This window comes from Typopeltis vanoorti, chromosome 2 (genome assembly GCF_054136105.1).
Source record: "Typopeltis vanoorti isolate ZY-2024b chromosome 2, IOZ_Tvanoo_1.0, whole genome shotgun sequence".
Lineage (NCBI taxonomy): Eukaryota > Metazoa > Arthropoda > Arachnida > Uropygi > Thelyphonidae > Typopeltis > Typopeltis vanoorti.
Window position 1 is genome coordinate 125,359,816 of NC_143550.1, and position 15,515 is coordinate 125,375,330.

Sequence of the window (15,515 nt, forward strand, 5' to 3'; positions counted from 1 at the left end):
TGGAAATGTTTTCTATTTCTTATAATTCCAAACTTGAACGTTCCGCCCCTTATTTCCCCTCCCCCATGATAAATCAAGAGGGAATTAAGTTCCCGGGAATTGCTTTGCGATTTTATAATGGGATCATCATACAATTAATTCTTCAGTATGTAGGAATTTACCCTAAACCTTTCTTAATAGAACATTATATAATTATGGTTCATATTTTCTAAAAGAAAAATAAAAACGCTTTGTTTCTGTTTGGTTAGAAATGTTTTCTTTCTTATTTATTTATTGATTTTACAGTGTTAGCTATTAGTTGATAGATTTGCTTTGGAGAGAATTGCTACACCATCCTAGACAAACCACTAAACACTGTTCTTTAGATCAACTTCACCAAATCAGGACGATTAACAGTAAGAAAAGAAGAATCCACTTAAGTTTAGAGAAAAACTGACAACACCATAATTATTAAGAAGTATTTTGCTACTCAAAATATCACGTAACGATGCCCTTCTTTCTCACTCGTCTAAACTCTGCCTAATATACATTACTTATAACAGCTCTTAAATAAACATTGTTCTTTGATGCAAATTTTAAGACTCTGGTTCCATTTTTCTTTATATTTTAATTCGGTATATAACTCACATTTAATACTAGTTAAAAATTCCAAGCAAATTTCTCTATTATTAGGAATTATTTTGGTATGTGTTAAATAAAACAGAATTACCAAATGCTCTAAGATGGGGCACATAGAGCAACCTATGTGCACTAAAGTCAAATTTTATATTCTGATCATCACTGTTGTTTTATACTATTATTTATATGGTGCTGTTTCCGATACGTGTAGTGCTAAACACCTGTTTTTACATCTCTGATTATCCATCATCATTCGTGGATCACAGATAAGTGGCTTTACGATCATCATTAAGACCATTTTCCCCAATTAATAATCTCAGTGGTGTCTCTTTTCTTTCCCCCTTGTCTAGTGAGTAGATACTTAGATCAGAAGGGCAAAAATCTTTGCTATCTTAGAGCACTGTGTGGTAAGATTATAGAAAGTCATACTCAGGGAGACTAGAGATAAGTTTACAGAAACGAAAACAAACTTCAAAAAAGGAGTAAGATTTTAACTTGTCCGTTGGCACGGCCCTGACCCTGCTGCCTTCTCCTCTGGGGCCGAAATGGCGTCGGAGGTTCAACTAAACAGCCGAATAATTCTGGGTCACACTTACATGAAATGGTGTCACAGGTACTCTTAGAGATAAGGAACAGAGTTAATGAGTATTGCGTCAGAGAGTCACTATTCGAACCGTTCCCATGTCCCTTTGTTCAATATGACTGCGTTCCTGCTGTCTCCTTCCGGGCTTGTCGTGGCAATGTAACCATTGGCATCGAAAGATTTGGATATGACTTCATTGCTTGTATCCGCCGCGATTCGCATGTCTCCATCCTCTTCAGGCTTTACTATTCGGTTCTTCGGAATCTTCAACTCGAAAGGATTATCATTGCTTATCTCTAAGGAGCTATGCTTTATGCCATAGCAGAAATACATGAAGATACCTATAAGGGAAAATAAAATATTAGAAACGATCATTATATCGAGAAGTTTTGCTGTTTATATTTTAAAAGTGTTATGTAAGTGCACTGTTCTTCTGTTACTTGACGAGCCATATCTCTTTCGAAAAAAAGTTTTACTTTTTTGTTTCCAAACAAACCTTGTGTTAACTGCTAAAACAACGAAGACATTTTCACTAAAGTTGTCGTTCCGATATATTATTACTCAACTTGTCACTTCTAGCGCCATCTAGTAACATGTTTACGAATTATTCTTTAATATATTATTGATTAGAAACATAGCTCCTTAGCCCACCGACCAATAGTCGTGCCTGTCGGTTCGAAAGACCTGAGTTTAAATCCCATCTACAAGGGCTTATAGGTGAAGATGAACAAGAAATCTCATAGTTTTCGCTCACAGAAACAAGTGATGCACACTCCAAAAATGGACATCACATAGAGAATATATTCGAGAATATGCCATAGTTTCTTTCACGTGATCATAAACATCAGCGGATTGGAAACATTAAAAAGGTATTTAAATTATACCAGACAATTACAAAAAAAAAAAAAAAAACATGCTTAGCAGTAGCATTCTTGTGTAGGGATAGCATTAGTTATTTTAGTAATTTTTTAAGAAAATCAAACTTGAGATAATCGACAAATTTTAGTAGAAGTGAGCAACTTCATTAAATTCTATCCATTGGTAGAATTTAATGAACATTAAAAATGAGTTGGCTCGAAAAATGTTTTACAAATTTTACAAATCCTTTACATATCAAATTTCAATAAAATCTTTCCAGAAAGGATGAATAACGTGCGTATAAATGCCAAAACGAATCTAACAGGTACTAACATTTTGTAAAAACTCGTCTAATAATTCAACAGAAAACAGAAACAGATATTAGAACGAATATTAATATTATTACCATTAGAAAGGTTCAAAGGAGATTAAGATAATTTCAGGGCTGTGGAATGTTGACTATGAGAACAGATTGAGTAACTGAGGGTGGGTTGCGTCGTCTGTTAGATAGGCGGATGAGGGCTGATGCGATACAGACAAATTGGTAAGCGAATTTTATAGGATAGATATAGGAGAAAAATTTTCAAAACCAGGTAGAAACGGAAAGATCAAGTGGTCATTCACGGAAGTTGAACAGGAGTTCGGTGAAAAGCGGAGTGAGGAGCATATTTTCTTTATGACGAGTAGTGAGCGAGTGGAATATGTTGTTAGAGAAAGTGGTGATTGCATAATCACTGAATAAGTTTAAGGAGTTGTATAACTGGCATTGTGTGAGTGTTATTGATTATCCCTGAGAATTGCTTTAGATTTTACATGTAAATATGTCGTGCATCAACTGCCGTTATGTATTGAGTGGACATTCCACGATGAGTCTTGGACTCCGTGAAGGTCCCAACGTAATAATAATAAACGTAAATAGTGTTGATCTCCTCTAAGCTACCCGAAAAACAGATAAAGATTCATGCGGCTCATTTTTCAATACTTAGTCGTAGACATCATGGTACAATTTAATGATACCATGATGACAGTTGCCTCGAAACTCTTTTAGTAACTTCACCATCAATTTAAAAGCTACATCTTAACTACCTGTAAAAATCTTAAACTTTCCCCTCCTTTTAATAATAATGTATTCCGATCTTAGAGAAACATTATAGTGAATATAAATCTAAGAAACAGTCAGGTATACGACACAAAAACTGACGGAAGGAAAGGATTTAGTAAAGTTCAAAAAGTGCTGCGCATTCCTCGATCATGCATACGTTCATTCTCTTAACCAAGAGTTTAGGACAGCTGTAAAGTTTCGCCAAAATATTACGAACTTACCTTCATAATCTTGGTTTCCATGAAGGGAATGTTACTGTGTGCAAGTGAAATCACCTTGGACAGTTCTCTGGTTTGATTTATATAGTGCAGAGCTCGTCGTGATTGGTTAGTTATACCGTTTGAAAGTACAAAATGACGAATCTTCAAAATACTACCAGTAGAATATTATTTATCACTCTGTATCGTCCTGTTATAGGTGGGGATGACTCTCTCAGTTTGGACCACGGTTCCTTATTGTAGTTAGACTATTCAACAAAATATTGTTTTGACACTCGCGATAAATTCTATTTTTGTCTCAAAGTATCCGGTTGAGTATCAAAGCCGTTCCATATTGTAATGGCTGTGGGGGCATGGTCTGAGGGAATGCGGTAGTTAGACTGACTAGCAAACAGCACAGAGTACCTATTCGAGTCCTGTAGAAAATCTTTGGGAAAAGTTATAATGTCGAGTGAGGGGAAAGATCAACAATTTTCCTAACTTACTGCCAATGACTTAGTCAACTGACTGCCATTTTTAGTGGAGGAACGGACCAAATTACCTGTGTTCGATTATCATTATGTAGTAGAAAATTTACTCCAGGAGAGTATAAACTGGTGGCCTAAATTCAGCTGCAAACTCAGCCCGATTTAGACCAACGTGTATGAAGGTTGTAAAAACAAATTTTTCAAAATGTTCAAGGTTCACTGAAATTTCTCAGTCTAGTATATACAGACACGTATCTTCCCCCCCCCCACACACACACATGAGAAGTTGCAAACCGTATAGCTTATCAACTCGCTCTTTGTGTGCGTGATTGATTGAGAAAAGAGGAGTCTGTTCATGTTTCTTGACCAGCTGGAGGTTGTGGTACTTGCAAAAACTCTCTTGTGACGAAGACTTGTTTAAAGAGGACAGATGGGATAACTGGACTGAATGAAAGATGGTTAGGAGTTAGTTTATACACTTGAAGATATACTATGAATGGATGTTGACTAGCAGATGTTTCTGTATACTCGGAAGAAATTGCATACGGTTATTAGTAGTGATAATTATATACAGTTCCCTTAGAGGGGGGGGGATACGCTTAATGCAGGATGAAAAGTATTGAGGTGAGGAAAAGGACACCACGTTCTTTGGAACCGAACTAATTATGGATGCGTTGTGTTTGGGGAAATTCAAGATGTAAATCACAACTAAGTCGAGAAATTCGCTATGGAGTCTGGGTTCTTGACCCGGAGCCCAAGAAGGGAATTTCGATCTTGTCTGGAGATGTGGGTACTATCAAAGATAAGGTGAAATGAAGTGAGATTTATTTTATCATCATCACTCTTGCAAGAAATAAATGACTGCATTTTGGTTGGAGAATACTAAAAAAAACATTGTTTAAAGCACTCGTTATGAAAAATCTTGAAGCTTGGAATATTAAATAACTATAGCTTTTCAAATGAAGAACAGAAATGGAGTATATCAATATAACCATGGATAATAGTTGAGGTTAGTCCGATGAAATCATTTATTCATAAGAAGAAAAATGTGTGAAAAATGTTGAGCCTAGGAGTACTCCATACTGTGAAAAGAAGTCTGAATAATAGGAGTCATCCATCCATCCATTGAGCAACCTAATTAGTTATTAGGCAGGAAACTACAACCCTGCTTCAAATGTTGGAAAGCAGGCAAAACGTAGATTACTGAGCAGGTCTCTTCCACACTCGATCAAAACGAAATGTCAAGAGACATTGCTTTTTATAATAGCTTATGCCCAAAGGTGGGCAATCTTGCTAGCAGTTTGGATCGGGAGATGATGGAAACTGGTCATCACTGATAAACTGATGGGTTTGAAAGACCACAGTTCGAATCCCGTACAGGGAGCGAATAGCATTTATCAGGGTTTTTCAGTTGAAGATGGTCTCATACGGTGGTTGCAAGGATTTTCCTCCCTGAAACTCGGGCTTTTCGTCCAACAACTACAGGCAAACAGGCCAGCAGTACACATGCAATTGACAGACGAAAATATATCATAGACAATAGTTTTATATTGGTTACATAAGATGGTGCCTTATGGACCTCACGGCTATTTTATCCAACATCCATCCATCAGTGGTTTAACAGACACTTAAGCGTCCACAGCCTTCCAAGTATCCTTGGATTTCCTAATCGTAATAGGAGGATAAGGCGGTTACCCCTATGCCTCCAAGTATTCTTGTCTGTAAATTGCGTGTGTTCTACTGGCCGGTTTGTCTGTTCTGAAGGACGAAAAACCATCTACTTCTCAATGAGACCGGCTAATTCATCTTCAGTCGAAAGAAACCAGATAAAGGTTCCTCACTTCATGGACGAGAATCGAACCGAGGTCTTTCCGACCAAAGGGCTTCTATATCGACTGAAGGGCAGTCTATACCGACTGAACTACTGAGGCTCTTTATTTTATCATTATGCGCTAACTAATGGGTCTTCAGATGGTAAAGCTGACTGTTGATAACTTTCTCCATTATTTTCAAGTAGAAATGAAATAAAAAGCAATTGGTTGATAATTAAAATGCTTTTATCAGTCTAAGCGCCCCATCTGTAATAAAATAATTGAGCTACACAAATAGGAACTATATGAAAATTGATATGAAGTGATCATATATCTCACGCTCTCCAGGATGGAGTATAGAACCAAATTAAATAACCAAATTAACATCTATTTTTGATAACAAAAAGTCTGAAGAAAGACGCATGTAGTATGAATCCCGGTTCCTATTAGTGCAAGAAGGCCAAGACTGTGAAAACAACATGAAGCCATGGTCCCAACTATGCTTGATCACAACGATGTACGACTGACGGTAGAGTGATGATCTAGCGCACGTTTTCTTTATCCGTGGGTCCAAGTACTGAATGGTGTAGCCTACTTGAATGTTGTATGCTCATTCGTGTCGGCCTCTTATCCTGCACATGATGGACAGTTCCAACAACAACAACAAAAAAAAAAGCGCATGTCGCAGGCCACGTGACGTCGCCTCACTAAAGCCTCATTCGAAAATGTGTAATTTCTATCTATCTCTCCCGTAGTCTTTAACGGACCGTTGGGTCACTCATGGCTGAGCCATGAATGATTACATGGCTGAGCCGTGAATTAAGACAGATGGCGCCCATCTCCTCTTCTGTCTTCGTCCATATGTCCTATATCCTGTATGTTCACGGGTCTGGCTTGCCTGTTTGCGGGATGAAAACCCCCACGATAAACTGATGAAAAAACCCTGCTGTCCATGCCCAACACCGGCTAACTTGGCTTTGGCTGAGGAAGATCCTTCAACTCCTCACGTCACCGACGGGAATCGAACCTAGGACACTCCTTTCCCAGGCATATGGTTGCGAAGCGCACAGCCACTAGGCTAACTGCGTGGACACGTGTAATTTACTATTTAGCAATTAGTTGAAAGCTAACACATGGATAATATTCAGATATAATTATTTATAATTAATAACAGGGATAAATATCAAGAAAGAAAGCTTTCTTCAAACATTTCACTGCATATGGTCATGATCTTTTTTTCAATATTCTGTGAGCAACAGTGCAGCTTAATGAACACTGCATCTCAATTAGCTAAGGGTATTATTAAATCAGTATTTACACATTTCTTCTCATGTCATCAGTTCACATGATCAACAGACAGATCTCTCTCTCTTTCATTTTTTTCCCCATGAACATTATTAACCTTACATCATCATCAGTGCCTATAACAGGTACTTAAGCGTTTTTGACTATTTAAAAAAAATTTATGTGGCTCCCACTCACGAAATGTTTTTGGAAGGCCATAGTACATTCGTACCGTGGGTGGGCTAAGAATTTTTCTTATTATATATATATATATATTGTATTTCATTTATTTTTTACATAGTCCGGGATCCTTGCTCTAGAGGCCAAACATGGAATTTTCAAGTCATTCAGGTATCCAATAAGCGGAGGTGTTATGCCATGCGATGAAGTTCATCTCCCACCTAACGACCATCACGACCAGCCATGCCCATGGTTGAATTCGAACTCGCTACCTGTTGGTTGGATAGCGGATACGTATCACTCGGTCAACCTGGCTGGCAAATTATCCATGTAGCCAAGGACCAAGTATACTTGGCTTTCTTAATCATAACTCAGGATGCGGTGGTTAGCCCTATGCCTGTAAGTATTCATTTTCTGTAAAGTACGTGTGTTCTAATGGTCGGTTTGCCTATTTGCGGGATTATTAATCTTAACACTTAGAAAAACAGAATTGCCTGAAGCGTCAATTTTATAGGTTAAACACTAACAATCGAATTTGGGAACATATTCCTGCAGAACTTACCAAAGATCATCCATACTGTGAAGCGGATCAGGGTAAGGATGGATAATTTAAATATAAGGTAAATGTTCACTGTTACGGCTACTGCAGGCACAAGCGGCACACACGGAGCTTTAAACTTTAGGTCGCACCTGTAAGAATAAAAAAAAAATGAAAGAAAAAATAAAAGTGTGTTTGAAGAGCAATAACAAATATTTTATATTTTATTTAAATATCAATTCCCTTACATGAAGGTTTCTGGATGTGTAGGTAAGGGGTTAAGAAGAAAGTTTGACATACCACGTATGACATACCACATATAGGCGTATTTCTACCAAGGCCAATAATTTAGAAATTTCCTTATGCTTGAATATAAATCAGTTTTTTTTAATATAGTTTTCCTTTTTGGACTTTAGTTTTTTAATGTTAAAAAATTAGTGGCTATACTACACTACACGTACATTAATTATACTTAATGGTATAAAATTTTGGAACTGTTAGGAACAAGCTGAATGTACTCACTTGGTTTGAGGTTGTCTCGCGATAATCGCCAAACACACACAGATCCCCAGGAGGCACAGCAAAAAGAATAACACCGCAGCCGCGTTTCTGGACTCTAAGGCAGGCATTGCACACACAATAAGTAAGTCAAAAGTAATGATGAGGAGATACATTAGTCCCACCACTTTCATCACAAATCGTCCTGTATTTCCCGATGCTGGTCCTGGCTGAAGCCAGCTATAAGGAAACAAATAACCAAAGAGTTTCTTGTATTTCTCTGGAATGGAGAATCGTCCACCGCCAGATCGTCCCTCGGGCACACTTCCGTAACTCTGTTCACCAGGATTTGCATCCGGCACGAGAGATTCGTCGTCTGCGTTTCTCGTACTGTTCAAAATATCCGGCTGATCCATCCCACCGGCAGGCGAATTTTCGTCACTGTCCGAAGAATCGTATCGATTGGTCCGCTTTGTATGGATTGTTGTAGTCATGCCGGTGATGATTGGGGGTGGAGCCTCCTTGGAAGGAGTTGGACACGCCGATCGAATTGATTCGGGTAGCAGTTCCACTAGGGTTGTTTTCGGAGGTTGGTAGCGTAAGATGAGAACGCAGGTACTCACAAGGGTATAGGCCATTAATGTCCCTGCAGGAAAACAAAACAAGTTAATGGAGAAACTATTCAATGCATAAATTAGCCACTGGATTTCAGTTACAACATTCTATCCAAAGATGCTCTATCCTTTCCGAAACATAATTCAACTTAGAACATTGTATTAATGGTATATTTCGTATAATGTCTCACTTACGAGAATTGCTGAGTTATTCTGTTAAATGGAATTGAGAATGGTTTTCCCGTCAAATGGAGGAAGTGTCGCATTCGGCGCACATTACTGAATGTTATTATGTAATAACATTCAGTAATGTTAAATTCTGATATATTACTACACTGCTATGCTGTGTTTACTAAAATTCTTTACACTAGGGGTCACCAATAATTTTTTCATGACCATTTAAGCAGTGGGAATTCAAAAAATAAGGTATTTTATTTATTGTTAAAAACACAGCTAGTTACTTCCTATTCACGACGACTTCATCTGGTGCACAAAAACAGAAAGAAAAGATTGAGAGCTACACAATAACGAGAACGAGTTCGAGCTCCTAATGTCGATAAGACCAACATTAGTTTTTGTCTCGTTATCGATCTCCAAAACTAGTTTTTCGGGTCGATAATGATGAGACTGAGTATTTAAGATGAGACTGAGTATCTGTTAGTGTGGACTGACTTCTCTAGATTGTTTTCCGTTGGCTTTCTAGAAATCTGAAGACCAAGAAAGTTTGATGTCTAGAAAGGAAAGAGTACCAATGGTTTCTACCTCGGCCGTGAATTCAATTGTTTGATGTTCGTTGTTCAGATTGGAGTATAACTTTTCCAGTCTTGGTCTTAATGGGTAAGTGTCCATGGCTCTTTCTTCGAATGTATTCGAAGAAAGAGTCATTTGCGAGCATGAGAATAGAGAGTTTCAGGCCTTAGTTTTGTTTGTAAATAGTGCTTTTGTATATAAAGTAACCTTTATACAATGTTTTAGGAGTGTCATGACTTCACTGGAGAGTTTATCTTCCAGCAGTATTAATACTGAATTCTATTGTTTCCACAGTATTCAGTGTGAATATTTGTGAAAAGGGGCGCGACATCTAAGCTTTTCTCTTTTAAGGTGGATGCCCTTGATCTTAGAAACAAAATGTTTGGTGTTCTTGATAAAGAATCCTTGGAGCCTGTCCGATTATTTTTAGTGATTTAGATAATTGCTTGATAACCTGTAAGTAGACAAGTGGATAATCGCTCCTTTGAGATTTACTTTCGAAAATCTCAAAGGAGCTTTCCTTGTGTATTTTGGGTACACCATATAAACGAATAATCTGTGGATAAAGTGATCATAAAGATAGTCTTGTTTCTTTTGGAAATTCTACAGTTGTTTCGAATAAATTATTGGTACAATTTTGGATCTTTTTCGAGCTTCATATAAGTGTCTGTATTGGGTAATTGCACATTTTAGAATCATAAGTCCTCCATATCAAGGATTACAGTGGCATCCCCTTATCTGCTAGTAGAATTATTATTTTGGTATTTTCGGAAACCTCGTTAGTAAAAAAGCATAAAAAGGCACATAATTATTTAACAAACTAATTTTAAATAAGTATTAATAAGTTAGCCTGTTTTCATAAATGAAATAGTCAAACCAAATGTAGCTCACTGGTAAGAAGCTCGTTATTACTTCCAAACATTGATACGTTTCAGTCCAGCTCACACCACTTGTGAACAGCGCCTTCTGCCGGTGAACACGTTTTACGAGTGTGGTGGTGTGTGTGTGTATATTCAACTAGCTCTGCCTACTAAAAGTTTGTATTTGCATCTAATTCCGTCACGTTTGTATGTGGTGTGTGTGTGGGGGGGGGGGGCACTCTAGATATGCAACATTATTGATTTTGACTTTTATGAAATTGGCGATAGTAATTATTCTTGAAATTAATTACACTGCACAGGAACAGTTAAAATTTTTGTCTTTTAATAAAATGATTTTATAAATTTAGGTTTGCCGGTTATTTCGAATCATATATAAGAATTTTGGTTTCACCATCCATTAAGGAGAATTGATTAAAACTTTACATTCAGATAAATTTTTCATAAAAACTAAAACATAATAATTATTACAAATGAGACAATTTAGTACTTGCTGGATTGGTTTCTTTTATAGTTTCCCTATAAAAACCCAGCAAATATTTTGTAAGCAGGATGGAATTCAAATTCCATTTTTTGAAGTGCTTTCTGCAGTAACCATGTCCTGAAGGAACCTTTCGCCATGCTCATCTGCTAATCTTTTCAGGACTAACTCTGTCCAAAATCGATCTGGAAATAATCTGAGTGAATCAAGGAAACGAATACACCTTTAATGCATTATTACAACCCATGGATTTGCAATACTCGCAATGTTAACGTAATAGCCAAACTTGGCGGTACAAGAATGTTCGAACAAATCATGTTGATTGTTTTACCTTGTTTGGTTTGTTCTCAATACATCCTTCACAGTTGTCTGTAATTTGTGGGATAATATCTTTCAAAACGGTTTTTTTTTTAATCCCATAAATATTTCGCTTTTCTTATTTAGCAATGTAACATTTTTCATCAAGCCAGTTTGTTAAGCGGTGTCAATTCCCCCCCCCCCCCTGCCGCCGATCTCTTAGGGACTTATTTGAAACGTTTTCTTCGAATTATTATACAAAGCAGGCCAGTCATTGCGAACATAATTAGTGTTGGTTATAATTGTTTGTATAACAATTTAAGTTTCTCCAAAAAAGAGTGAGTAACAAATAAAAAAACACCTTTGTAATCAGCCTGTAAACACTTCAAAACTTTGAATAAAAATCTATCCTTTATAGCTCCGTTGGTTTTGATAATGCTTTTTGTTGGAAAGAACCGGGGTCGAATCTGATCGTGCGCGTCAAGCACTATCTAACGGGTTTTTCAGTTGAAGGTGAGTTAGGTGTTCTCATATGGAGGTCGAAGATTTTTCATCCCGCAGACCGACAAGTTCTAATACATTATGCAGCTATATCAGAGCATTAATCAGATTTGAAAGAAGCCAAGTTACTTAGCCATGGCAGGTCATTGTGCTTAGAACTCAACTGGGGAATGGGAATAAAATTCTAAAAATTTAGAATTAGGTCAAGGGACAAAATTTGATTTAGCCAGAAATTACATATATATATATTACAATAAAATTATTAGTGACATTAATCAAGAATTATTTCATATATACATCTTTGTAATCAGCCTGTAAACACTTCAAAACTTTGAATAAAAGTCGATCCTTCATAGCTCCTTTGGTTTTGAAAATGATTTTTGTTGGAAAGAACATAAAGTTACTCGAGAAAACTATAAATGTATGTATTCCGAATGTTTAAAAAAAAGTCAAACTGTATTCTCAAATAATATCTGCGATAGGACTGGAATATGATATATAAATTCTCCGTCATTTACCATTAATAGATTTTGGATAGAACTATAAGGCGGTCAGTTGCAATTTTGCATTTAACTGCAATTAACTTAACTGTAATTTTGTGTTATATACATATATACAACACAAAATTGCAGTTAAGTGAGATATTTCATATATTAGTATTAACTTGATGTGCAATAACGATTAACAATTAAACTTTTGGAGGCATTAGTAACAATAAGCTATAATTGCAAATAGCAAAATATTGAGTAATGTACTGTTATGAGAGTATAGCTAGTAATATATTTACTTCAAAACAAGGGAAATTATTTGCAGCTTATTTATAAGCTGCGAATAAATAATCATTTCATCATGATTTAGTATTTACTGAATTTTAAGTTAATAATATATAACCGCTACAAAAACAAAGTAAACATCCAAATGCTGTTGAAATAATAGTTATTAATTCTGAGTTTTCTGGATACGTAAAGTTATTTCTCGCTTGCTTTGGAAATGACTGATCCCAAGTTAGAAAAATGCATAATTTTAAAGTTATTTAAATAAGAATGAATACCAAACAACTAAATGATTACTAACTCTTTACTTATTTCATACTACTTTCGTGATGTTATAGAGCAGCTTACTGAAATGATTATTAAAACAAAACTGTGATCTCGATATGCCCACAAGATTGATAAAATATAGTTATTTCATAAAGTTACTCGAGAAAACTATAAATGTATGCCGAATGTTTAAAAAAGTCCAACTGTATTCTCAAATAACATCTGCGATAGGACTGGAATATGATATATAAATTCTCTGTCATTTACCATTAATAAGGAGGTCAGCTGTATGCTTGAGGAAAATAATGCAGCTAAAACTAAATGTATTACAACTGTCATCCGATATCGATCATTAAAATGTGACAAATTGAAACCCTACAAGTATATTTGCTGAATACGTGAAGAAAAGCGACAAATCCGTGGAACTTATACGACATCAGTGAAAGTAGTTATTTCAAGGAAACTGTAAGGGTAATTCTCCACAGCGTAAAAGAATATATGTAGTATATATTTATAATTTCAGAAGAGGCAGTTTGCTTGAAAATAATTCGGTGGTTTAATTTCCAACGACGATATTTTGGAGGTAATCGAAACTCAGGCTAAAATTATGAATAAATATTTCGTTGTTGTATTTTAATATTGAACACTGAATATGTGATTAGAAATAAAAAAGATGTCTGGTATTCCCATTAAATAGTCGGTCATAGCGTTAAAAAATTTACAATAAATCATGGTGTTTTATAGTATTTGAAAGCAATGATGCTGTCGATTGAAAATATGACTAAGATTTTTTTCATTTTCAACAAATTTCATTGCGTTCTGGAACCTCGCATTCACTTCGTGACCACTGACAGTGTACTGCATTTGTTGAAAAGCTGCAGTTGAAGAGAGTGTCAGTAAGTAGAGGGAAGATCGCCCTTATCATGATTTCCATGATGAACATTTAGTCACGCAAATTGAAAAAAATTCAACCATACCATGAACAGTAATCAGAAAGATTATTTCTAGTTGACTAAAATTTTACAATAATTGTAAACTTGATTTGTGTAATTCTGCTTGGAAAACTAAACATTGGATTATTCTTAATATCTCAGTGTGAGAAGTATCTGATGACTTACCAGTTATTGAAGCCTCTGTTTAACATGTTAATTGATACCACTGCATCTACCTCCATGGTATCTCCTTCTGTATGAAAACAAGTCCATCAGTGTACGCAAGGCCTTGTTGAAACGGCAAAGATTAAAGTTTAGGGTGCTTGGGGAACAAGAGATCTCTGTTTCTGCCAAGTGTGCAATTTATAGTCACAGAATCATGAATTCTCACGTGTGGATATCGGATATGAACTTCATCAGTTTTATTGCATTTGTTAAGAATATCGCGGGAAATGAATTGCTGCTGTGGAATAAATTGTATCTTGTGTACTGTTTTCTTTTAAAGGTGACAGTACTTAATGTTTGAATAAAGTAAATGTTGTGGAAAAGACAAATTTCATCGAGGTACAATCACATGAGGTGTTAGGATAATCTGCTAATCTTGTTATCAGATATTTATAAAAGTTTCATTAATTAAGAATACAAACTTGAATAAATAACAAAGCACCCCCCCCCCCTTAAAATTGAGCAGTTTATGAGATGAGTTATCTGTCGTGGTGTAAGAATGCGATATATATATATATATATATATATATTAGTCTCCTAATGCCTTATTAGTTCCAAATGAAGAGCGAGCACTCCTTTCTGTTCTTCTCTACAAAAATCTCTATTCTTCATGGTAGACATTTTTTGAGTTGTAGGACTCAAACCCAGGTGTCCTCAGAATAAATCTTATTTACCTGCGCTAAAGATCGACAAACTCGGAAAAATGTTTAGAAACCTCTAGTTAGTGAAATGAACTAGAAAAAAAAAACAACCTGTAAGTTTTGTTATTGCCAATTTAGTATCATATTAGTTGCCACGCGACTTCGCAGTTATATAGCTCCCACATTATCATTATAATGCTTTGACATTATTAATATCTAGTATATCCTCAAAGGATACCATGGCATTTTAGAGGTAATCGAATTAATATTTCGCGACTTGTTTTCAATCAACCAAATTTATCTCTCTTCCTTCCAAACTCTAATGTCCTTTCTCTAAACGTTCCTAATTGCATCACCGTACCTCTGCCCGGATCTTTCACCTCTCATTTTTTACTTCAAATATTTGTTCCACTAATCTTCTACCTCCCATTGTGTTTAACTGATGATATCGTCTTATATGAACTCTACTTAAAACTCGTGAATTTTGATAATGTCAAGTTCTTATGTGATATTTTTTTATTTTTAATATCTGTACACCGGAGGTAAAGGGCACTATGTTCATTTTTTTACGCATCCGAAGTAAACGGCTACTTGTCCACTTAGTGCTCTTTACGTCGATATCATGATGGCATAGTGCCCTTTCCAACTGGCTAATCCGCTTATTATTATACACAGGAGATATTGCTTTGAACAACTGAAAAGAGCGCGAAACAAAACATTAAAATACTGTATACTTAAAACTCAGTTCCGTAAAATAATGGACATAGTTACCTCCGGTGTACGGATATGATTTTGCAGTTGATGCTCTCTGTAATCATCGGTCTTTGATCCACTGTTTTATTTCTAACCCAACTCTCAGACCCATGTATTAAACTTTATCTTAACACTGACTTACACTGCTAGTTTTTTTTGACTGATTTCTTCTGTGTTCGGTATATTTGTATTCAACCGACTTCCCACCATACTCACCGCACTTATTCCGTTATCGGTGGTGTACTT

General features: G+C 36.0%; 1 protein-coding gene across 1 annotated transcript in view; it reads right to left on the reverse strand.

Annotated features, from left to right (window-relative positions):
- Window positions 1-452: 452 nt before the first annotated feature.
- The window catches only part of LOC150109417 (solute carrier family 7 member 14), a 97,247-nt gene continuing 82,184 nt past the window's right edge, over window positions 453-15,515 (reverse strand). Inside the window, exons 8-10 of the mRNA XM_090402343.1 lie at window positions 8,182-8,803; window positions 7,684-7,811; window positions 453-1,542 (exon numbers count right to left, since the gene is read on the reverse strand). Of these exons, the coding sequence (XP_090258469.1) occupies window positions 1,283-1,542; window positions 7,684-7,811; window positions 8,182-8,803 (1,010 nt within the window). The 3' untranslated portion in view covers window positions 453-1,282. The remainder of the gene's footprint in view (window positions 1,543-7,683; window positions 7,812-8,181; window positions 8,804-15,515) is intronic.